Source organism: Gymnogyps californianus, chromosome 3 (genome assembly GCF_018139145.2).
Source record: "Gymnogyps californianus isolate 813 chromosome 3, ASM1813914v2, whole genome shotgun sequence".
Taxonomy (NCBI): Eukaryota; Metazoa; Chordata; class Aves; order Accipitriformes; family Cathartidae; genus Gymnogyps; species Gymnogyps californianus.
In genome coordinates this window covers 14,672,813-14,697,600 of record NC_059473.1, presented here as the reverse complement: position 1 = coordinate 14,697,600, position 24,788 = coordinate 14,672,813, and the positions used below count along the sequence as shown (strand labels likewise).

At 47.7% G+C, this 24,788-nt stretch overlaps 2 protein-coding genes across 2 annotated transcripts in view; both read left to right on the top strand.

Annotated features, from left to right (window-relative positions):
- The window catches only part of RRBP1 (ribosome binding protein 1), a 550,780-nt gene that overhangs the window by 65,962 nt on the left and 460,030 nt on the right, over positions 1 to 24,788 (top strand). The gene's annotated exons all lie outside the window — the stretch shown is intronic.
- On the top strand, positions 12,972 to 15,455 carry LOC127014077 (cystatin-like). The gene is made up of 3 exons (XM_050893128.1): positions 12,972 to 13,238; positions 13,803 to 13,916; positions 15,049 to 15,455. The coding sequence occupies exons 1-3, from the start codon at positions 12,972 to 12,974 to the stop codon at positions 15,124 to 15,126; spliced, it is 459 nt and encodes a 152-aa protein (XP_050749085.1). The 3' UTR covers positions 15,127 to 15,455.

Genomic DNA, 24,788 nt, shown 5'->3' with positions numbered 1-24,788 from the left:
GTGATCTGGGCAGGTATTCAGCTGTGTCAGTCTTCACAGGATGACTTCTCTACAAAATAGGCAAAACCGTAATTACAGCTAAAGCCTCTTATTTCTTCTGTTTAATTGTGTATGGCTGGCAGCGAGGATGTCAATGAAAAAGCCGTGAGGTTCTTTTTAAATTGATATTAATGGGAATAGATGCATGGGGAGAGATACATGAGAACTGCGTCCAGCCTAGAAGCAGCAGCTGTAGAAACAAGTGTTACTTGTTTATCGAGACCATGGTATGCCCAAGAGGAAGAAAATGCATGAGGCTGGGATTCAGCAGTCGGGTCCCAGGTCTCAGCCCTGCTAACGGTTGCCTGAGAGCCCTAGGTAAATCATCTCACTTCTTTCTTCCCGTTCTCTCCATTCGCTTACACTGGGAGCTCCCTGAGCCAAGGATTGTCTCATGAAGTTGAGAGCTAGCCAACCACCCTCATCTTATGGGCCATGTCCCCAATGCCCACATGGCCTGGGACTCCTCTCTCATCCTGAGACCAACTGTTGGTTTACTTCTGCTTGTTTTTTTTCTTTCCAGAATCTCTAATCTCTAATCTCAACTGTTTGGCGACTGAATGACTCCTAGAGTGGCAGGACACGTTCACCACTTAAATGCAACAGCGCAGGCTTCACAACAGAGGATGGCTTGTTGTGGGGACTTGTTGGGCTGTTGTTCTCTTGAGCATGGGTAAGAGAGTTTTGGAGAAAGTGGCTTTCATGTGGGGTCAGGGTCAGAGAGGACTGCAGAGGCAATTACTCTGTCTTCAGTGGGATCGCCCCCGCTTGCCACAGGCTTCAACTTGTCTCACCCCAGCAGTGAGTCACATGTTGTGACTGAGCTGGTTAGGCCCAGGCAGGGAGGGGAGAACAGCAACGGACCAGAGCTGGAGGCATCTTCACACCTTGCCTGATCCCCAGACTGGAGTCAGGAGGGGAGCAGAAGAGGGGCAGCTTAGAGGTCCCTCACGTTTCCTTTTTCCCATGGCCACTCTCTCAGCCTCCTCTATTCTGTGGATTCCCTGCAAACCCCAGCTTCTGCCTCGTGCAAAGGGCTGTGCTTCCCCTGGTACTGCTCCTCTCATGGTGAGAACCCTCTGTGCTCTTTCTTCCCTGTACCCTCTGCTAGGGGATGTCCAATTACACAGACACTGTGTCTTAAGGACAGTCTCTTGGCTTAATTCACTGATCATCCACATTGTTCCACCTGCCCTTGACGTGATGTTCCTTCACCCATGTTGGCTATGGAAACCCCCTTAGAGGGGTCCCAGTGTTGCTCGTGATGAAGCAGATGGGGATTCTAAGCAGCCTAAATTGTCTCTTAATGGACTTGTAGAAGCAGATGTTAGAGCCTCTGGGTTTCAGGCAGCTGAGGTACTGTGTAGATGTTCTCTGCATCTTTTCTGCTGTAATCTGTAACATGGTAAGAGGTCTGCAACCTTCTTTTTCTCTCCTAAAGCAGCCTGCAATAGCATTTATAATAGGAAAGGTGAGACTGTTGTAGTTTCTCTTGTGACTCTGGAAACTAGGGCCCTAGTAGGTGCCTTCATCTGGCAGTGGGGAGAGGATGTCCTGGTTTTGACCTAAGTTAGAACCACCCCTTTTCCTTGTGCAAGTCTGTATAAGCAAAGGGGTGAATTATGTCCAAAACTGAGACTGCTGGGGTACCCTTGAAATATTGGACCCTTTTACAGCCAAAATCCTTTGGGGTGGGGGGAAGAGAGCCTACATTCCTGACATTATTAAAGTGGACATTGTTAATTATGTGTGAGGGTGGATTACTGCGTGGCATGCAATGAGTCATTAATGTTAATCAGTCAGAAGTACAAGGAATATGCCTTTTTCTTTATTAACAATGACCTCCTGGAGGGACTTTGCCCCTATGGTTGAAAGGAAATATGCTGAGGGAAGAAAGAAAGAAACAATGCAATTAAATGAGAGGTATTAAGGCATGTTTTCGATCTCCCTCTCCTGATTCTGGGCCTTGATTCAAATCTCATTCAGTGTATTCAGCCATGTTGTGTGTTCTTGAGCAATAACCTTGCTTGTGCTGGTTTTGCAAGCCATCAGTTGTACTAGAAGTTCAATTCATAGCCATATTGACAGCTCCCCAAATTCAGTTTACTTCTCCAGGAAAGATCTGATCTTCAAGAAAGATGCAGAAAGATCATACAGGACAGGTCTTCACCCAGTGCAAGCTGACTTCAGTCCAGTGAACTCCAAATGGTTTGTGGTATTGTGGTGCTTAAGCGCTGAACTCCTTGCTTGTGTCTGCAGATGCTGTACCAGCATAGGAGAAGGAAGCAGCTCTTACCACTCAGAGCTTCAAATTACCGTGTAACATGAACAGTGAGATCTAGGCAGAGGGACACAGTGGCAAGCAGCAGAAAGACAGGGCTTTAATGCACTACCTTCCTGTCCACTGCTTTATTTTTTTTTCTCATCAAAGCAAAGTTTTATCCTGGAATTTGAAGGAAAAAGAGAAGGTGGCTTTGGGAGTCATTTAGATGAATACTTTTGGAGGAGAATTGAATTTGTCCTTGGGAAGCCAACAAAGGGTTCAGGAGACATGTCCTCATCTTTGAAAGTTAGGGATAGCTAATGCGTTAGTCCTGCTTCTGCTGTTTGCATCAAGAAAGCATTACCCTATCTGGCAGAGTGACATTATTTGGTTGCCTGTGTGTTTTCAAGCCCAGAATTGGAGTGCTGGACTATAAACCCTCCAGGCTTCTTGCTTTGTAGAGACTCAGCACAGTGGGACTGTGCTTGCTTTGCTCAGCACAGTGGGACTTCTAGGTAGATAATGCTGCTTGATGCTGAAGTGGCTGTGGCATACTTGTAATGACTGCCTCAAGGCATGCTCAGTTGCTCTCTATTTTCGTAGTGAAGTGCAGCCATGGTAGATAAGGCCTTTTTGTTGCTGAGTGATTTCCTACTAGGTAAAAATCTGTTCAGCTGGAGTCCTGAAGTTTAACAGCCAGTATCTAAGTGCCTGGTGGAATACTTTGACCTGACACAAAATGATTCCGAATAACTGGAAAGAAAATATCAAGTGTCAGTGTGGTTAATTAATTCCGTATCCAGCTGCCTAACTTCTCTTTATTCTGTCCCCACTGATTTTAGAGGTCCCTGGCATTTGAAAAGAGGAAGAGTTGAACGCATGTCAGTGCGTTCTCCAAATAAGACTGCCTGCCTGATTGGGAAGTAACTGTTCAAACATCCGAGTGGCAATTTAGCTTTTAAAAACAGTGATCTCTCAAGAATATAGGCTCATGCATCATTTTTATTCCCCTTGCAGCTCTCAGTTATCCAGGTAATTATTTGTTTATTGGGTAGGTGTCTGTGTGTGTGTGTGTTCATATGTGCATGGTTTTATTAGTTTATTCTTAGTCTAGTAAGAAACATCTTTTCCCTAATAAATATCTCTGAGTACTACATGTTGCTGCTGGGCTGGTGCAGTGATGTATCATCATAGCCTTGCTAACCCTTATGGATTTGATTTCCTCTCAGAGATCTCACAATAATTTGCAGATTTTTTTTCAAGTTCCAGCCCCTGGACTCGTGAACATATGCAAACGCTGCAATTTGGTTCTGGCTGCCAGTTTGGCAGAGGAAAGCTGGGAAATCTAACCCTGATTTACGATTGATATATTTAAAAAAGGAATCAAAAAGCAGATTAAAAAAAGCATTTAGGTTGTATTGGTTTTGAGATATTTCAAAGGTAATCTCCTAGCTTTAGGGAGCATGATTACTTCTTTTTCAACATCTGAGGTTTGCTATCTCGTTGCTTAGTGACGACAAAAACTGTTGTCCCTCTTGCAGGCCCTGGTTTCCGTCCTGAGTGCCGTGCAGAGATTAGAGCTTTGCAGGCTGGCTTTCCAACCCTGCAGGAACCAGTGTGGGGCTGTGCTAAATGTAATTATCTTTAGACAAATGTGGATAGCAGGCCTGGAGTGGAGGTACGTAGATAACGTGCAAGGGACTGCAATAATGGCAATTTTTCTGGGAAGTGCAGCCAAACTCTGAAACTCTGTGCCCAGAGAATAGCTCTCTGTACACGTTAGGAATCGCCAAAGCTGAGAGCAGATGACAAAATCTCCCACACTTATTCTTTTCCAAAAGAACACATGCCCCCGTGTTTATTGTCATACTATGAAAGCAAACTTGGGAACATGGCCCATAGCAGCACTACCTATTGATGTGTGCCATCATACTTTCACCTGCCATTTCTATTGTCCATGTCTTTATGAGCTTGATCCTACGAATCTTACCGTTGAATTAAACTGGGGATTTTATCTTTCAGTCCAACTGAGACAGAGCTGCCCATATAACTATCTAACTGGAAAATGGTCTGGCTGACTGTATTTCACAGGATTTTCTGTGCCCGTACAGATGGCAAGAGACTTTGGCTAGAGGCTAAAGGATATTTATTTGAAGGATTTTCTGCAAATATGAACATATTCTAATAGCTAGACTTGTAAAAGTAAAGCTTTCATGTTTGAGAACTACATTTTTTGAGTGGTAGAGAATGAAGAAAATGTTACCTAATTTATTACTGAATGCTTGTGAAAGACTTAATAGTCATAAAACCAGCAGCATGCCAGAGACAATGGAGGGGATCCTGCAGTGGGTCTCTGCACGTTTCCTTGCAAAGCTACGCCAAAGCTCCTTAATCCTAATCTTAATTATTTAGTGGAAGGCATTTGCTGAACAAAGAACTGTGACTGTGTCAAGTCTGTGCACTGAGGTTTGTGAGGAGGCCAAAATATCCAGCCAGCGTGGAACTGGGGTCCACCAACACCATAGCATTGTGGCTGAGCTCTTAAGATTCTAAGTGAAAGGCCTGATCCATGCAGCTCTTCCTACAGGAGCTGGGCACTTGACCCCCCAATAAATTGCAATGAAACTAAAGCTTCCTTGTCCCTGCTCTGCTGTCATGTTCATAAAAGCCTAATTATTATCCAGCTGACAATCTGAGAAGGGATATGTTCACACAATTTAATTCTTCCTCCTCATATTCACACAATTTAATTCTTCCTGCTCAAATAAATCCTTGTAAGCTAGCCAGCCAAGTGCGTTCAGAAGTACTTCTTCTTTTTTACAGAAGTACGTTGCACAGATCGCTGGGAAAAGGTTGTGCAAGTTTTTGTGAACAGCTTCACAAAAAGGCCACAGTGTTGGCCTCCTAGGTGCTGAGACCCATTCCTTGCTATTCCCTGCACCCTTCTAAGGTTCCTCTTCAAGGTTTGTGCTGGTGGCATTTTACAGGTCTGTGTCAGCTGCATTGCATGCTGTGATCTGGCTTTCTGTCTCCCCACTTGGATGACTGAAACTTTTGAACTGGAGCGAACTGACCGCCAGCCACTGGATATGAAGCAGTCTTGCTTGCTCACAAATAACCATATTCTTGTTTGAGTAAAAGTACTGCTCTGAAAGTGAGTCTTTGCTTGTGCGCTTGAGCTTACTGAAACCTGAAGGATGGCTAGCTATAAATGTAGGATGCAGCATGGCCTAAGGATTAACTGTGGGAACTTTCTATGTATTAGTTTAATTAATGATAATAGATGTGGTACTCTTATTTATGTACAACAATATGTACTCTTCTGAAAGGCCCTTTGATGTTTTGGAGTGGGCTGGTCTTTTTGCTGAATGTACACGTGTAGAGCAGCGTGTGAACAGCTGGCTGGGTGAATTTTGGGGTTGTTCACAATTTCACTTCTCTCTTGAGGGAAAAATCTCAGCAGCCAAGTATCCCAGCTTGTCTGGTATGGGTGACTGTCTGGTTTTGTTTGCAAGCTACCTTGACTTCCTACAGATTTCTCTCTTGCAGTTGTTAAACATAATAAATGTCCCTGCCCCTTCCCAATGCTTCAAATCCAACAAGCACAATGTAGAAAAGAGCTTAAGTCCTTTCTAATGAGAAGCAGCCAGGAATCATGCTGGCAAGTCAACCCCTTGAGAACAGGCTGTTCTCTGCACTCAGATTTTTCATAGACCAGAGTTTTGCTTCCCCATACCAAAAAAAGCCTTAACCAGGCAGAATTTGCTGCTCTGAAATGCTGAGCAGACAGAAACCGTAACCACTTCAAAACCTAGCACAGAGGTTGTACGTATATGGGGACTGTGAGTACATCCAGGCTGTGTACCATTGGTTTGTCTTCCAACAAGAAATCAATGCAATTACTTGATAGCACAACAGTTGTCTCTTCAAAAAAAAACCAAACCAGAGAACAACAAACAGTTGTGACTGTTGTGTCTGTCTGCACAGTGCTGTGCAACCCAAAGCAGTCTGGCATCTGGCTGCCAGCTGGCTTGGCTCTGCTGGGAACATAGCGGAGGAGCTCACTTCAACCGACAAAAACTTGAGATTCTCGATGGCCCTTTAATGCTTGCAAGAACCCACAATTAGGGATTTGTAATCTTGCTCCCCAGAAAGGACCTTCATCATAAATATGTATATGTAGAGTTAAGGGGTGATACCATGCTTGGTGAACACCCAAATTTGTGCTATGTCCTAAAGCCCTTGGACTTAGCAGTACTGAAGTTATGGCTATGAGCCGTTGTCAAGGGAGGACAGGAGTGATTTGATTTATAGAGAGGACAGAAGTGGTGTGGCTAGTGAACCACCTTCTCCTGGGGAGCCTGGGGGAACTCTGCACAGACATCATGCTACTGTAGAGGAAACTCTTTCCCCTCTGGGCTTTCTGGGACCTGTGAAGCCTCAGAGCATGAGCTCTAGTCTTTTCAGGCTTCTTTGCTACACTCTGTTTCTCTGCTGTGTGCAGACTGTGGCCCAAACTTGAAGAAATACTCCTTCTTTATAGCCTGGCTTTTCTTCTCCACTAAGCAAACTTTTGTTGAAACATCTGACTGTTTCACTCCAACTTCAGAGCTTGCTGCTGGAAGAGACAGGAATGGACAGTACCCCAGCAGGCTGCTGGAGGGCCAGTTTCAGCACAGCACACAAACATACACTTAATTTTAGGCTTATTTTTAGCTGTGTGAAGTCACTAGTATTCTTCAGAAGCTAAGCTTAAACATGTGGTTTGCGCTTCTGATTGGATTGGAGACCGAGGACAGAACTCATTTTCTTGTCAGCTCTGAACCAAACAATTCCTGGGGAAGAAAAAAACATCTAGTAAGAACTAATGAATACAAATCTTAAGCAGGAAAGCTATTTCTCCTGCAGGCTAAGGCGAACAAATGCATAAGAAGAAGAATACAGAAGAAAAGGGAATGGCCGAATTATTCTTAGTAAATACAAGCTAATGCAGCAGTGAAAGGCACCAGATTGCATAAAATCTCTGGCGATAATTTTGAATATATGCTATCGCTGTGCCAGCATTTATATTTCTCAGAGTAAAAAGGGATGCTGGTGTAGGGGTTTTTTTTGCTAACATCCCAAGTGCACCAGTACTTCACGTAAATCAGCATTCACTGTCAATACCGTGGTTTCATTGCTTCAGTTGCACAATCTGACCATAACTGATTGCTTGCAGTTATTTGAAATGCAGCTTTTCTGCTGGCAATTACTTTATTTACTGCTTGCCTGTAAAACAATAATGCCTTCCCTTGTGGGCACAAAGGCAGATTAACATCAGTAATTACTAAAGCAGATGTTTGTATGCAAATACCCATTTCTTAGAGGCAGATTATCTTCTGCATTGGCGTAAGGGAAAGGGATTCAAATCGGGCGATGCTGTCATCCCACAAGTGATGTGAGCAGCATGGGACTCAGCAGAGAGAGCTGGGTAGCTCCCCCCAGCTCACCTCCATCTCAGAGGGTGATAATCATTGACCTTATTGAGATCAGTCCTGAGAGTTGTTGGCATTTAATTCCTAAAAGTGCCTGCCAGTGACTGAACAGGGCTCGGTGCTACTTGTACTTTCTTCCTGTTGTTTATTTTCTCTTTTCCTGTTCCCAAGAAATCTAGGGCTGTGCTTTCAAGAGAGCTCAACACCTAGATTGAGGGCCTATGTTTCCTAATAGCTCTGTTCCCACTGAATTGCCTGAAAGGTGCACTCAGCACTAAGTGCTAAATTTATTTAAAGTAGGCAGTCATTAGCTCCTTCCAGGCTACTGTGAAGAGCAAAGGAAGTGTGGTTGTGTCTCGGAAGGACTGGAGGGAGGGTCTTTACTGATCCGGTTGTACTGCCAGGACTGAAATATGTTCAGAGCAGCCCTTCGGTGCTTTTGAAGCCTGTCCTGGCACATAGTGTTTTTCAGCTGAAGAATTGCCTTGCAGTCTATCCAGAAAAGCCACCCCTGGCTGCTTGTGGCGAGAGCTTGCCAGCATGTGAAGGCGTGTGTACATGCAGAAGAGATGTGGCTGTGGTCCTGGTTCCCTGGGGACTTTCAAATCAGCTGCCTAGATTTCGGAGACCCCCCTTTTGAAGCTGAGAGTGAATAGAGGGCCCTGATTTTCCTTGTGTGGACAAGTCATGGCATTGCCTCCATTCCTCTCCTGAAAAAAAATGCCTCTGCATGCCAGAGCAGGGAGTGGACAGAGGTGGCCATGAGTTTAGAGGGAAGGCAGAGGCTCCTTACTTCTCCCACCATTACGGAATATAAGCTGGTATGGGATGGGTTCATTTCCGTAAGCAGAGGGCACTCTTCAACAGCAGTGAAACGGCTTTGCCTTTGGTATTGAATCACTCTCAGCCCCGTCTCATAAACTGCTGACTATCTTGCTCAAGAGGCTTTCAGCCTTTGAAAGCGATCCTTTTACGAAACGCCTCCCTTCCATCATCTTGTGTTAGTTACACAGCGCGGTGGGAGAAGGGGGAACCATGTCAGCATCTCACCCTTTGCTGCTCTAGATTCACTTAGCAGGATGCAAAGCACTGACCCCAGCATAGATTTAGCCTACTGTCCCTCAGTTAAGAGAAATTGAAACCAGATGTTTAGTGTTCGATCATGCTTTTCCCATTGTTCCTGCCTTTATCACAGTAATTACTCTCTTGAGGGTCATTCAGAGTTCAGCTCTGTGAAGAAACTTTTGTTCTTGATTAAAGGACTAGCTGCTTTTTCAAACGTCCTTGTCTAATTGCACTTTGAAAGACATGTCACAGTATTCCAGAGCTTTTCAGATAGCTACTGAGTAGAGACATCTATAATTGTTCCTTCGGATGTTAAAAGAGAGATGAGGGATGTCAACAGCAAGGGCAAGGAATGTAGCAGTTATCTGGGGAAACGAGTATGCCTGGTAACATAAAAAGCTCACCAGTCCTGAGTGAAATTGAAAAATAGACAAAAAGGTAGATGAAAATATATTGGATATTGCACAAATGCTGTTGAACCAACCATGTAAGAAGACACTAAAACTCTATTTTTCTGGTTATACTGATAGTACACAGTATTACAAACTTTTGCAATGTTATCACAAGTCTCCTGCTGCTTGGTATATTCCTTAAATTACCGGCTCATTTGGTCATCTGGTTATTTGAGAATTTCTGTTTTATTTTTATTAAAAGAAAGCACCTCTGATGATAGAGAAAAATGGTTGCGCCCTTCAGAAACAAAAGGACAAATGCAGTTTTATTTCATGAACAAGGTCCTCTTTATTCATCGATTGTAGAGCATCATTTTTTTGCTAAGTCTTTTTTTCTCAAAATTGCTTTGGTTCAAGTCTTGATTTTGTGAGGTTTGGACTGGCAATAGTCAACAAACGCAGCTTGCTTCTGTTTTCATTGTGGGTCTGCAGGGTCCGTCTGGCACTGCCCGAGCTGGAGAACCAGGAACTCCGAAGGGCAAGTTTACCTTTTTAGCCATTCTGCACAGCGGAGCAAGGCATGAACTGTGTCAACGAGGGACTCTGTCAGCCACCCTTCTGCAGAATAAATGTTGGTGCATCTGTTAGGAAAGACAAAGAGAAATCCTGGCACCAATGAAACTCCAGAGTTTGACACAGCTGAGCATAAGGCCAGCTCTGCTTTCAGCAGTTGTATGTGTTCAACCGAGTGAAGTGTTGCTGACCAAGGAAGAGGATAATATGACATTGACCAATGTGCAAATCCTTTCAGACATTTAAAAAAGCTGTCAGGCATCCACCAGGTCTCCAGATATGTCTCTGTTTTCTGTGGGAGGCAGCAGGAATGCAGAAGGACCAGGGGAGAGAACAGGGAATTTTGATATGGATGCTCGAGGACCATCAGCGCTCAGGACCTCTAGCACCTGGCTAAGTCACTTGGCAGAAAGGGGCCAAGCTGACTTCTGAGCTGCAAATCCAGCAGACTCCTTTGCTTGGCTTGACTTGTACCTGGGGAGGAAATTCTAAGTGAGGATCATCAGTGACCTTAAGTATGACAGTGACAGAATGTCAAAGTGCCCAGTGCACTTTTTTTTGGGAAAAAGCAGGGTGTGGCAGACCAGGCAGTGCTGCTGCTACTGGCAATGGGATTGCTCTCCCCGGCCATGCAGTGCTTGTGGCCAGTGAGCTGCAGTCTTTGAGACCTCTCTGCCTCTCTCAAACTGAATGTAAAATTTGCCTCTAGGTTCAAAAGTTGGTGGTGTGAGCAGGAGGGCAGAGAACATTTCTGGAAAGCCTGTCTGCAGAGTGCGGGAAGGGGTTGGGAATTATTCCTTGGAAAACGTTCCTTTGCCTTAGCTGTAGCTTGGGGAAGCTGTAGGCAGTGGTTTGATGAGGAGGAAACTTTTGGTTGAAACTCCATAGAGATACTTACCTACCTGTGAGGAGCCAGTACATAGGGCACTTCCCAGGGAGAGAAGAAACCCAGGCTGAAGGCTCCGCTTCATAAAACTCAAGACAGAAACTTTTCCACATCTGTGCCCAGGCTGTTGCCTCTCTGGGGGCAAGATGGTCCCTGTCTTGGAGAGGATGGTCCCTGTCTGTGTTGAGCCTCTTCCATAGTGTATGAATGATTATCTGCCTAAGGAGGGGAATGAAGCTTTTCATCCCGAAAGGTGTCACCACCCCTCACATTACTGAAGCAAGTCTCCTCTGCTTCCTTAGTCTTTTCTGCTGGAGTGGCTTTGTGGCATCACTTATTCATTGGGCCAGTGACAGACTGGCATGTGAGAAGAAACTGAAACCCTGGGTTTCTGAGGCAGAACAGGGCCGGCTGAAGGGGCATGCTGTGGCGTTGAAGCAGAGGTGAGAGGGAATGCAGCTGTGTCATCCTGTACCTCGCACGATGTCCACTTGCAGAAATAACCATGAGATCACCAGGACTGTACCGAGAGCTGACTTACTGCCTGCCAGTGTGAGTTTAAGCCACACTGGATACCCTAACTTCAATGAGGTGACCCAAGCAGAGCTAAGACTTTGCTTGCTTGTTTGCCTGCAAAGTCAAAGCTCCCTGAATCCCAAAGGCACTGGTTTTCCCTCTCACGGTGCTTCCCTTGTGCGGTAGTGTGAGGCACAGATCCCTCCATGTGCTCCGTGGGGCTGGTGAGTATCTCCAGCAGCTGGGAGCCGGGGCACTGCTTGATGGAGGCCTGAGCTGGCAGGGCCGGCACAGGGCAGTGGGAAGAGACCTGGCAGGTACATTGGAGGTGCAGTGACTGATTTAGGCCAGAGCCGGCTGTTCCCATTGGCAGCAGTCACTGACAGTGCAAAAGAGAGCCTTCGCCCCTAAAGACACTAGACGAGCTCTAACCTTGAGTTTTAAACTGATCCAGTCTGGACCCAAGGCCAATTAGGGAAAAGGTAAATGGAGACAGACTCCTGCAGCTGCTAGCAGCTCTGGCTTACGTCCCAATACCCACGTCCTGGTCCCCTCTCTGGTGCTTTCGGTGGTGCTCATGCCTTTCTCTAGCTGTAAAAACTACCCCAACCCCCTGTTGTCGTTGAATTAGTTTCACAGCTTGTTGCCAACCATGGGGATTTTTCCAGTGATAACTCTCATGCTGGATATTGCTAGCATGCAGGCAGCCTTTCTAGTCAGCGCACAAGCCCTTTCCTTTTCATTATAAGGCATGCTATAGATATTCAGGCGCAAAATGTCACCTTCTCTTAGCCTAACAACTCCACGAGGCCGTAAATCTCACTGGAGCTAGCTCCCTCATGCTATATTAGGTCTTGTCTTTCCAAACTTAGGGTTCCTGATGGGATGGGGGAGACAGGCTTGTGGTTACGAGAGGAGACTGGAAGTTAAGCGATCTGTCTGGGAAGCCACCCCTGCCACAGATGCCCCTCTGACCTTCAGCGGAGCAATTAGTGTAGATAAGGTAACAGCAATGCTGTGGAGGCAGATACAGGAAATGACACATGGCATTTTGTGTTGGGAGCCACATTTGTAGCTTAAAATGCTCTGTGGGTTTTATTTTCCCTTTGCAGTAGAGGGAATTAAGTGCTAGAATAACCCACGAGGAGGCAGAGCCTGGAAAAAGTCTCCAACTTCCCGGACCCGTGCGGGAAAACATCCTCCTCCGCCTGTACCCCTCTGGCAGGCCGTGGGCAGCGTAATGCCAGTGCCACGTCCTCACCTACCTCCTGTCCCCTCCCCGAGGGACAGGGCACGCAGGTGTGTTTCCACAAGCAAGATGGCTTTAGGGCACAGGCCCTTCCCCAGCACAGAGAGATTTCAGGGGTTACTGAAACCCTCTCCTCCTCACAGCGCTGGTCTTTCTGAAGAGACAAGAGAGCAGCACCAAGAGGGGCTTCGGAGGGGAGCTTCTGATCAGGTACCTTGCCTGGCTATAAAGCCTGTCCCAGGGCACCCCGAGCCCCCTCACAGGGAAGCCTGGCGTCAGGCAGCCTAGCCTGGCGCTCGGGCTGCGCCTCAGACAGCCTGACGGTGCACAGGTTGGTCTGGGGCCTAAAGGCCGACACTGCCCATCCCGACGGCACACGCTTGCGGGGCGGTGGGCGCACGGCAGCGCTGCCGCCGCCGGCGGGCTCCGTGCCGAAGGGAGGGGCGGGACGCGGCGGGACGGGGCGGTGTGTTTTGGGCCGCGGCCCGCCCCGCCCCGCCCCGCCGGCCTTAAAATGGCGGCGGCTGGAGGCAGGGCGGCAGAGTGTGCGGCCATGGCGGGAGCTGGGCTTTCTGTGGCGCTGCTGGCTGCGGCCCTGATGTTCGCCGGCGCCGTGCTGGCCGGCGAGCGCCGCTCGTCGCTCGTGGGGGGCCCCGTGGACATCCCCGACAACGACGAGGGCCTGCGGCGGGCCCTGCAGTTCGCCATGGCGGAGTACAACAAGGCTAGCAACGACATGTACTCCAGCCGGGTGGTGCGGATCATCAGCGCCCAGAGGCAGGTGGGTGCCGGGGCGGCCCGGCCCCTCGCCGGGACGGGCTTGTAAACGGCGGCGGCCGGGCGGGCCCTGGGCTGGGGGCGGCGTTAGGGTCGGCCCTGGCACCTTTTGGGGAGCAGCTGAAAATGAGGCCTGTGGGATTCCTTTGGAGAAGGAGCAGGCCTCAAGCTTGAGGGGTTGTTCAAGCTGTTTTTTTTCCACAGAAGGTGAATAAAAACCTTTTTTTATAGCTTGGCTCTTGTCAGTCTGAATGCCCTCGACTGCTGTGTGTTGTTGAAGAAGCTAGTAACTTCCTTACGCTGCTGATGAGTTAACATGTCTCTGTTTACCGACTAAGGAAGCTGCACTGTGAGACTTGTTTACTTGGATTGTGTTTCCTGTTTTTGAAAGGGTGCCCGGTGCCTCTTCTGTGGAGGTTGCCACACACAATCCCCTCTGTACTTTTGGAGTCTGGTTTCCATCATGTAACCAGAAAACTGTCTGCCTTTCTGCTAGGCTTCTCTCATCAGAGAGCCCTTCTGTATGTGCTGCAAATAAAGCTGCTTCTGCCCACTTGTCTTGTTGCAGATTGTGGCTGGAATGAAGTACATAATGAAAGTTGAGATCGGCCGGACAACTTGCCCAAAGCCAGCAACCAATCTCCAGAGCTGTGCTTTCCATGATGCGCCGCAGATGGCTAAGGTAGGCTCCAGAGCACAGCATGCTGGCCCCTGGGTTTCCAACCCCTTCCCTCTGGTTGGCTTAGTACAGAGAGGTATGGGCAGTGTCCCCTGTCTGCCCCAGCCAAGATCAGAGATCTCATGCCTTTACACTTAACAAGATACTGCCCATGCAGAACTTGTTTTGCCAGATGATGGTGACAGAGAGGGCGAGCCTGTTTTGTAACTGGGGATCTGAGGCTGTAGTGCATGGAGGACTGTGTGTGCCTCAATCCTCTTAAAAAGTGCTTGTGGTCTGGATCACAAGGATATGTGGAGGAAACTCTGCCAAGCCTACAGGTCTCCTGGCTCTCAGTCCAGTGTCCTGAGTCCCAATACATTCTTGGCTCCTCTTGTCCCATGGTGATGTAAACATGCTTGACTTGACACACTGTCCTGGGGGACATACATTACTGTGAATAGTGCCTTGGGCTAAACACTGATGACAAGAGACAGATTACCACTGTTCTCTGTGCCCACCAAGGTGTTACACAGGAGTTTTGTCTAATAGCAATGCTCTTTAAGGAGTACTTAGCTTTTCAGATGAGCACCAAATATGTCTGCCTTGATCTGGCCTACATCTAGTTCTTCCATAGTACTTCATTACTTCTATTAATCACAGTGATAGGCTTAGCTTCTCTGTGTACATGCCCTTTCTGCCTGCATGTATCAGAAGTGTAACTGCGCACAAGTGATCTGTTAAGCACCTAGCTAGAAACTTGTGTGTACTGTTATGACAGCTGCAATGATTTGACACATGCACATATAGATTAGCTGTGCAGGTGTGCTTACCTGTGCTTGAGAGCTTATGTTTGAGTATTGCCCATGCTGAAAGCTTACCTGTGTGTGAATGGGTAAAGGAGGTAACCTGATCTTCAGAAGTCCTGACTGCTCAGCTTGTCTGTTAGTGTTTATTTGAGAGAAGTGATTCATCCTGAGCAGGTACTAACAAGAGTGGTATTCCAGAATACTTGTCAGGAGAGTGCAAATCTAGAGAGCCACAGGAGTGGCATACATTCTGGATTATGTGGGGTAGTAAATCAGTGTACAACAATGGTCAATGACACTGTTTTATGCTCTTAATCTGATAACTGCTTTTTTCTTTCTCTCCTTAGCACACTGTTTGCAACTTTGTAGTGTACACTGTTCCTTGGCTAAATGAAATTAAACTACTGGACAGTAGCTGCCAATAAGCCTACCTTGGTTCCAGCAGAGACCAGCAACCAGTTGCTCAGATTAAAAGGAAAAAAAAAAAAGCAATAACACAAATTGATGGGCTTTATCAATGCCTGTTAACTCAGCTACTTATGTTTGCTTGTGCTATGCAATTTAAACTATGTAACTTTCCTTTAAAGCACAGTATGATCTCAACTTTGTTTTTCTTTGTAATTACATTTTAGAGCAGCTGTTTTGGTCTTCCTACAGCTTTCCCAATGAAGTAACTTCAACATCAGAATTCTGATAAAAAAAACTTGGTACCCCTGTTAAGTGACTATTGTAAACATAAAAACTTACTGAATAATTGCTGTGGTGTGTGGTTTCATTTGAACTTCTGCTGTCTTGGAGGGAGGGTTTGCTTTTATTTGTGACCTAGTCTATCATTCCCAAAGAATGGGGTGAGAAGGAATGTGGGGTCTTGATCACAGGGGAGGTAAACCATGCTTCCTTGTCCCTTAACCTGGCCTCTGGTTTTGAGTGAGAGATGGAAGTCCTCAGCTGTTTTCACTGAAGAAACACTCTGCTTTTGAAAACACTGCAGTATACAACACTTGATCTTGGGAAGATTAGCTAAAGCTTGTGCTAAGGCTGTGATCGTTTCAGGTCCTGGCTGCTATACTGTTCTGTTGCAAGGCTGCATGTGTTTATGTAGCTGTGCTGTGTGAGAATTAACCACTCTAGTGTCTTCCTGCACTGCCTTTGAGGTGTTTTAGGAACCTTTCCTTCCTGTGGCATCTGGTCTTTGCAGGTTGTAGCCCTGCTTTTTCTGAGCTAGAAGCTCTGAGTGGAAAGCCATAGGGCTTTCCTTCCAGTCCAAGCAGTAGCATAGCTCACTTCATTTGTAACCTAAACTATAGTGGAGCTGGAGGAACAGCTTCTTTGGCATGTGTGACTGACCCATGACAGCTTCTGTTTACAAGCAGAGATGGGTGCAGAAATGCCTGGAGTGAATCAGTGACAAACCTGTCTTGGGGGGAGACTGAACTATACTCTGGTGGTGTATTAACTGGGGGGGATTTGAATGATGTCTGATCTAGACAAATACCTTTAAATCAGTGGGCAGAGAGGACCAGCAGCTAAGAACTCTTAAGAGAACTGGCTGAGGTGTTTCCTATTAAACTGTGACGAATTTGTATTGCAGGGAAATGGGGGATGTTGTGCCTGCATGCGAAAGGACAGATGACCCTGACACCCATAACCTATTTAGCCTGAGGACAGCCTAGTGCAAAAATAATAGGAAAGTGAGTAATTGGTGTTAAGTGGATAACTGATAAGAAAGAAAGAAATGTTGTTATCAGCCAGTGTAGTTTTACAGCAAATGGGTATTGTCCACAAAACCTGGCTTTGTTCTGCGAGCGTGAATTTTTCCCCAGAAGCAACCCTCAAGTGCATGTACGAGCCTGGTGGGGTATTTCACTCAGTCAAGTGCATTGCTGCTAGTTTCGATAAGTACGGCACCATGTTTGGGGTTGGAGTGAGTGTCATAGGGAAAGACAGCTCCAGATCAGGAAAAAAAATGTAGCTTTTCAATGTCTTGTGATGTGACATCCCAGAACCCAACCAAAAGAGACAAGGAAGCTTCCCTGGGCAGAAGGCAAGTGAGACTGGAACTTGGGATCGTGCATAGGAGGGGTCTTTTGGTTTTCACTCATGGGGGAAGACTGGAAGGAAGGAGCAGGATCCCCTTGAAAGAAATTTCATCTTCAGGTAGTAGGGGAAGGTGCCAGGTCAAGAGAAGGAGTCTTGGGAGTGGGTGAAAGTGCTGAGGTGAACAATGGGGATGCTTCTTGTTTTGCATAGTCCTAATAGTGCATTTCTTACTTTATCTTGTGTCTTTGCTTTTCCATGTTTTGAAGTAAACATCTTCCTTTTGGCATAAATCTCGCCCAGGGATAAAGTGAGTCCAGTGTTCTGTCATGCCTTATGTTAATCCTCAAGCCCAGGAGTCCTGTGCCCAGGTCTGGTGGTCCTGTCGTGAAAGGAAGGTGGGAGGGGTGCAGAGAAGAGCTGCAGAAGCGATCTGATGGCTGGAGAAAGCAGCTTGAGGTGAGAAGTGTAAGGATGCTGTTATTCTTTGCCTAAAAAATGCTATCTTGACGAGAGCTAACACAACCACATCTTTGGGCATGGGGGGCTCGGATCTAATGAAGGAGAGCAAAACAAGAGAGCAACCAGAAAACAAGCTTCTAGTGGGAAGTACAGCTCCCTAGGAGTGCATCTTCTGTGGGTTGCTCTTTCTCCCAAGGGAGATGCCACTTCCCATCATTGCCGGGGTTTGATGAGCTTGTGGTGAGCACGAGGCCAGATCTTGATTCATGTTGTCAGGGGGATGAGCTGGTTGCCCGACACCAAGGATCTCCATCCAGGATGTGCTCAGATCCGATAGGAATTGTTCCTCCTGCTTCCCCACCATCATTGCCCCATTCCCTCTGAGTGCTGTGCATGAAGATGGCCCGTTTCTCTTGCCAGCCAGGTCAGTGACTCTGCAGGTGTCTGTCTGCTGTGTCGTTAGGTCAGTAACCCTGCTGACCGAGGAAATCCTGGTGCCAAGCTGCTCAGGTGCCCTCACTTGTCATTTTTTCTAACTACTCCTTTCGTACATGCTTATTCCCTGTTTTCCAGTCTGTCTATACAAGCACTAGGCAGTGATGAAGGGGCACCATCATGCTTTTGGTGGGTTTCACTTTTATCATCTTGGCTTGTGGCCTGGATGGGTAATTGCACTGGTCTCCTTAGTAAGGAGACTAGGCAAGAAATGAGGATGCAGATGGACGTAACCAGGCATTTCCACCACTTTAGCTGTATTTATTAGCCAGCAGCTCTGAACAGCATGTGGGAAAAGAGTGGCTGTGCCAGAGAAAATGAGAGTTTGAGTGTTATGAGCTTCTGAATTCAAACGTATTGCATTTTCATGTTGAAATGCCAATGACTAAGGGCACGAATGAATGGCACAGATTACCCCATCCTCACAAGCTGCTGAGTATCAGCCTTGGTGATTGTCCCTACGTGCTCTTCACTTGGAGCAAATGCCAAAAAACCCTGACCTAATTTAAGCACCTTCCACTGTGGGCTGTGTTACTTTGCATTTGCAACAGGCTTAGAGCATTAGTGGAAGTTCCCCTGCCAAGAACATTTTGCTTGGCAGGTCTTTCTGCTTGGCTGGCCGGTGGTAGCTCGGTCAGCTGAACACTGAGCCCTCATTTTTAGCTGCATTTGCTGCCTGACTTTTTCAAATGTCGGTGACAGATGTGAACGAGTGTCGTGGTTTAACCCCAGCTGGCAACTAAGCACCACGCAGCTGCTTCCCCCTCCCCCCTCCCAGTGGGGTGGGGAGGAGGAAAAAAAAAAACAACCTCATGGATTGAGGTAAGAACAGTTTAATAACTAAAGTAAAATTAAATACACTACTGACTAATAATAATATTATAATAATAATTGTAATGAAAAGGAATATAACCAAAAAAAAAGAAGTAACACCCAAGAAAAGACAAGTGATGCACAATGCAGTTGCTTACCACCCGCTGACCGATGCCCGAGCTGCAATCCACTCCTCCTGGCCAACTCCCCCCTGTTTATATACTGGGCATGACCTTCTATGGTATGGAATAGCCCTTTGGCTAGTTCGGGTCAGCTATCCTGGCTATGCTCCCTCCCAGCTTCTCGTACACCTGCTTGCTGGCAGAGCATGGGAAACTGAAAAGTCCTTAACTTGATAAGCGCTACTTAGCAACAACTAAAACATCAGAGTGTTGTCAACATCATTCTCACACTAAATCCAAAACACAGCACTGTACCAGCTACTAAGAAGAGAATTAACTCTATCCCAGCTGAAACCAGGACAACGAGTGACCAGGGAAGTGCTTATTTCATGTTGTCTCTTGTTATGCTTTGCTTGCATCTGACAGATCAATTCTGGGGTCATGCTTCCTTAAACTTAGGAGGGTCAGAGTTTTGCTGCTGCTACATCTCATGAACCCAAAGCTTTTTCCTGGCTCTGGGACTCAGGGAGAGATTTAGGGCCAACTGGTTGAGAAGCGTAGCTCTCATTAGCAGTGCCTGCACCTGCAGAGCTGTACTCACATGGACTTGTAGCTCCCATCTCTGCAAAGCACAGCTGAGGTACAGAGCTGTGAAAGTCATGATGTTTTTGGAGTCTGTGGGCATTACCGGTGTGCCACAATTACAGCATGCTTAGTTGAAGACAATGGGGCTATATTCTTGCTAGCATGAACAAGCAGAAGTGTTGATCCCACCTGACCAGGCTGGCAGCATTCAGCCTAGCTGGCTTTTTTGAAGGGCATCTTATATGTGTGAGAGTCTGTGATAAAAAGCAGCTTTACCACAAGAACTGAAGAGCTCAGACAGTGTTGAGAAATGCAGTACAGGTTGCCTTTGGCTTTTTTACCTTATCTGGGACCCTCACCCACACACCTCCTCTGCCCATGGCCCAAGACCTTATTTAAGCTTAAGCCTGGGTCCCCTGTCCCTGTCTGAGCTGCATTAGATATGTCCTTATCTCCAGCCCTGGCTGCTGCATGGACCTTGGACCTGCCTTGTAGCTTTGTCTCCAGCCCCTTCTTGTGCTCCAGATTGGGCTCCCTGGAGGGACCCTGGTTGCGGTTCGTCCCCTTGCTGTGTCTGGGGCTGTTGATGGATCCTGTCCCACCCTTGGCTCTACTGGCCATGCTGAGACCCCATGGGACTGTGCCCTGTTGGGGAGGGCATGGCCAGTGCTGGAGTCCCCTCAGCTCCTGGCTCATCCACTCCTCGTGCTGCTCCCTGGGACATGGCCCGGCAGGGTTTTTCTGAGGTCCTTGAAGCTATATCAGCCCTCCTGCCAGGTACAGACGCTTCTCTCTGCACACAGCCTAAATTGCAATTCCCTGCAATTATGAAAGCAAATGACCATGTGAGGATCCAGGTCACCCTGCAGCCCTGCAGCCCTAGGGCTGGGCCGCCCAGTGCTGTTGCCAGCATGCATGCGCTCGGGATGTACAGTATTGCTTAGCCTAAGGCATGGAGACCTCTTAGTGAGTGTTTGAAGATGCTAGGTTGTTTGTATTCATCGTTAACATGCAATGCCTTAGAATCACTGTAGTGTGGATCCTTCAGGAGATCAAATTTACTGATCAAACCCACATCCTATTTTGAATCTTGGTGCTTTATCTCTTGATGACGACACCTGAGAGGTAAGACTTCAGATCCCTTTCATTGCGGGATGCAACAGTGATCTGGAGATCATTTCTGCAGGGTTGAGCAGGAAAGTGTCCTAAGTTAGGTCACTGCTAACGATGCTGGGCCCCTCCATGACTCTTGTCACCCAGGTTTGGTTGTGGCCCGCTGGTGAGAAGGTGGGAGGGCAGGTGCCTGGTTCTCCTCTCCAGGCAGCATGGTCCCAGGCTTGGCAAGGAGGGGTGAGGAGGACTCTTGGTGCCCACCTGGCTTGAGTGAGAAGAGCAGCCAACCTGCAGGCTCCACTGTGCAAATCCCTCATGAGCGTCTCCTTGCTGTCCCCTTCTGACATGGGACATGGCTCAGTGTGGTGGTGGACCCTGGGGCAGGACCCGGGGCTCGAGGTGACTCTTGCTGAAGCCTCTTTTCTGTGTCGTTACTCACTTGCATGGCATTGCTCAACCTCTGTGAGCTGGTAGGCTCCTACTGTAGGATTTTGCAACAGGGAAGAAAAGGAGAAGCTCAGCCGCTCATCTCCATGATAAGCCAGTGCATGAGTGTTGCGGTGTGTGCTGGGTGCTATTTCTGACCTTGCCAGAGGTGGGTGTGGGTATGTGTGTGTGTAGGACTGACGATGGGGAAACCTTTCTCTGCTTCCAGCTGGGGAAAAACCACCAGTGACTCACGATGTCCTCGTTGTACCGTGCCTTGCTGGGAGGCACTGTCCCCTCTTCCCCACCAGCCGAGAAACGTCATATCTTGTGTCATGCCATCTCCACCCCTTTTCTTTTGAGCACCCCGGGGTGATCTGGCTGTAGCTGGGGTGAGACCATCATCAGCAAGAGAAGGCATCTCCTCCCTGTACCTACCTCCTAGCCCATGTCTGCGGGTGGGTGGCGCTGGAGGTGGCTCTTGCCACTCACCTTGCAAACAGGCGTCCTGGCTGTTCATAGCAACAGTCTGTAGGGGACACTGTGTGGCAACATCACTTCATCCTCTCCCCTTAACCTGAAGAATGACAGGGGAAAAAACAAAAGAAGCTTAAAATAAAATCTAGGTGTGTAAACGTTATATCAATTAAAAAAAAAGCATGTGAGCAGATAGGAACCAATATGAGTGCTAAAAAATGAAAATTTCTCCCTAAGGGACTCTTCTGAAGTAAGTGTGTGCATGTACTCAGCTGCAAGATGATCCCATAGACAAGCCAAACCCAGCAGGATCCTCTCTGCCCTCCTGTGGAGTACAGGTACCACAAAGGGCACTACCCCCAGCTGCAGAAGAAACTGGGACTCAGGCCTGGCCAGGGAATTGATTTCATATCTTGAATATAAAAGTTAGCAAGAAAAGAATGGTTTCAGGTGAAGTAGTGATGTTTACACTAAGCATACCCCTCTCCCTTGTCCTAGCTTAAGTCCCCCCATCTGCACAGGTGAGCAGTGGTTTTCTTCCCTCCTTATGGGGCCAAGGAGGGAAGCCCTGACATCCCTGGATAAACGTTACCATTTCCAAGTGCCAGAAGCGGCTAAGAAGGGTTTAAAAGCTGTGGCATTAACATCAGCGAAGCCTGAATCCTCCTCATTCCCAGTAATGTCGCCCTCCCTTGACTGTGGAGTGGGCGGTGAGGTTACTGCTGTCACCCTCAAAGGTCTCCCATGCAGAGACATCCTGCCCTCGCTACTGATGAGGGAAGCATGGACCACTTCTCTCTGAACCTCTTCAACCCTCTGTCATCTCCTGATTGAATCGCTGCAGTGACGAGTTCTGCCAGGCTGCGAATTTCTACATGACAGAGAGAAAAATGAAACGCCACCCTCCATCACACTGCAGCCACGACAGCTACAGGGCTGGTTACCGTCTCTCTTCACCTGCTGTTTGCTCCATCACTGTTGTAGTCCTGGGTTGACCAAAGTGCAAGACGAGCTGTGCCAGGACCCATCCTAAGCAGCTGCCCAGGGAAGTGCCTACCTTTGGGTACCAAAGGCCAAAAGCACAGTGATTTTCCCCCCCACAGGAGCATCAGGAGACTTCTGTGGTTAGTGAGCCTGGCGTTAGCTCGTTGATGGCCAGCCAAGCTGGATGAAACCAACCGTGCTGATGAGGAAGAGGCCGGAGAAAAGTTTGGCTGGGCTTTTTGGGTGACTTCGGTTTGCAAATGCAGCCATGCTCTTTTGGAGCACATCTTCTCTGGAGGAGGGGGGGCACCAGAGCCAGTTGAAAAGATGTTCTTCACATACCATGTTGCAGCTTGTCTGGGTGAAGCTGGATGTACCAAGCTCCAGTTGTGAAGAGGTGTGATTTGATGTACTTGGGGGCCGCAGGGCTGGTCCAAGAAGGGATGTCTGGGAACTCTTCAGGAACAGGCTCCCCTCAAGAAAAGCAGTAGCCTATAAGACAAAATTAGCTTTGGACCTCTGAGCATGGCTTGGCTGGGCAGGTTGGCTAATTACACTGACCTTCCCTTGTTAAAACTCATGGGACTTGTTAAGACGACTACGGATTTTTAATTATCTGTTTTTCCTCCCTCAATAGTAGGTCTTTTCACTGCTTTCTGTGTTAGCCAGATAACATAGTTGGAAATGTTTTTCCTATTCAATCCGACACTTTGTCCGTCTCCTGCACACCCCAGGTGGCTCAGTGAAAATTATTTCTTCTGCGAAATGTTGAGAGAATAACGAAACGTAATGTTTCCACAGCTCTGACATGCTTTTTGCCCAGCTGGCTTGCTCAGAGGCTTTCAAACAAAACTGGCTCTGGGATCTCAGTTTGATAGGAAGTTGGAGAACTGGCAAGAGACTTTTTTGCTCTGTGCCGTTTTAAACTACTCTCTCCCAAATATAGCAAATGCTTCTTGCAGATGCTTCTGCTGGGAAAGCAAGAAGCAGCGGAGTTCAGATATTAGAGGAAAAGGAGCACAGACACGCTTTCAGCAACCCAGCACAAATCAAGAAAAATCTTGTTTTGACCCCTTGATTACCACCTCTAATGGGAATAAAGAAAGCCCAAAGCCCAAATCCCGCACTCACTGGGGGAAGCAGCTGCTGTAGAGAAACCCAGTCTGCAGCACGGGAGGGTAGAGCTAGATATTTAATGCCCCAAGCAGATGTCATTGGGGTCCACTGTACCTGGAGCTGCATGGGGGGAGCCAGTGTGGTTTATGCACACTGTAGGACATGCTGATGTGCAGGCAGGACTCATAGGAAAAAGGGCTGGTCTGTGCTTGGGTCTGGTGGGGTAGGATTCTCCAGGGAAGAGCCGTGGCTGCCGTAAACCAATTTTTTCCACCTCATCACAAGGATTGTCAGCTCAGTACTAACCGCAGAGCTTCTCGGCTGATAGTGAGGGGGCAGGCGGGATGGAAAATGCCTGACAGGTTTTCAGACCCTCTGCTGAGTTTGCGGTGCTGACAATTAGAAAAACCCCAGCATCCGCTGGCTGTCAACAGAGCCACTTCGATCGGTAAGTAGTGAGAGTGAGTAGTGCGTGAGAAACTATACATTGGCTCCAGACTGACATGTTTTTGTCACATTTCAGATACCTACCACATTTTATACTGAGTGCACTGAAATTAGCCTGCTTGTCCTCAGAAGGGGAAAAGCGCTCAGTGCTTCACCGTGTCTGGGGCTGGGAGGGGAGAAAGGAAGATGACGAAGTTGCCTCCCCATATGTTGGCTATCTGGAGGGCTTCCAGTCAGGACCGATGCTCACTGTACCGTGCAGGGACAGGACGAGGAGTGCCAGGCTGGTGCAAAGCCATGGCTCAGGGATGTGGTCCCCAGCATCCTTGCCCATCCTGGGGGCAATGTTCATGGCAGAGCCTGGCGTGGAAGACAATTTTCGATCTAAAGGAATAATGTGCACTGAAGTGACTTCCTTGGAAATGAGCCTGCCTCTGGGCCTGCACTATAAGCTGCATGCCAGCTTTAAAGTTTTTTTTCTTATTTTTTAAAGAGGATTGGAGAAATGTTTAGCACTTCAATTATCCTTCAAGCACTTTAAAGGAGAAACGCTGCCCAGGTGCTGCTGAGAGGAGACCTGTGAAAGGGCTGCAGCACCTGGTGAGCATCCTCTCCCCTCCCAGTGCCAGCAGGGCCATGCTAAGCCGGCTGAGCTGGAGATCAGGGCCCGGTCCCGGGGATGACTCCTGTCAGTGAATACGGTGAGCGGTTGTGGGACTGGCGTCTCCTCCTTCACCCTGACACTGCCCAAGGCACATGCAACCAACGCAAGAGCTGTGGCAGGACACCTTGCTGTTTATGGGGGCTTCCAGTGCCTGGGACTGGCAGTGCAGACAGCAAAGGGTCTTGCACTGAGATGGGGTCCCGAATCCCCCTGAAGTCCCAGATATTTTCTCGGCCTTTCATTGAATTTTGTGTTTGGTATCCACCGCTGGGCCAGGCGATGCCCCATACGAGGGGCTGTACGTCACCTGATGTGATGCTTCTAAGCACTTTGCTTGTTCAAACAC

Coding starts and splice junctions, on each gene's coding strand:
- LOC127014077 (XM_050893128.1), top strand. CDS start 12,972: ATGGCGGCGGCTGGAGGCAGGGCGGCAGAGTGTGCGGCCATGGCGGGA. Junction 13,239..13,802: donor TCATCAGCGCCCAGAGGCAG/GTGGGTGCCGGG, acceptor GTCTTGTTGCAG/ATTGTGGCTGGAATGAAGTA. Junction 13,917..15,048: donor ATGCGCCGCAGATGGCTAAG/GTAGGCTCCAGA, acceptor TTCTCTCCTTAG/CACACTGTTTGCAACTTTGT.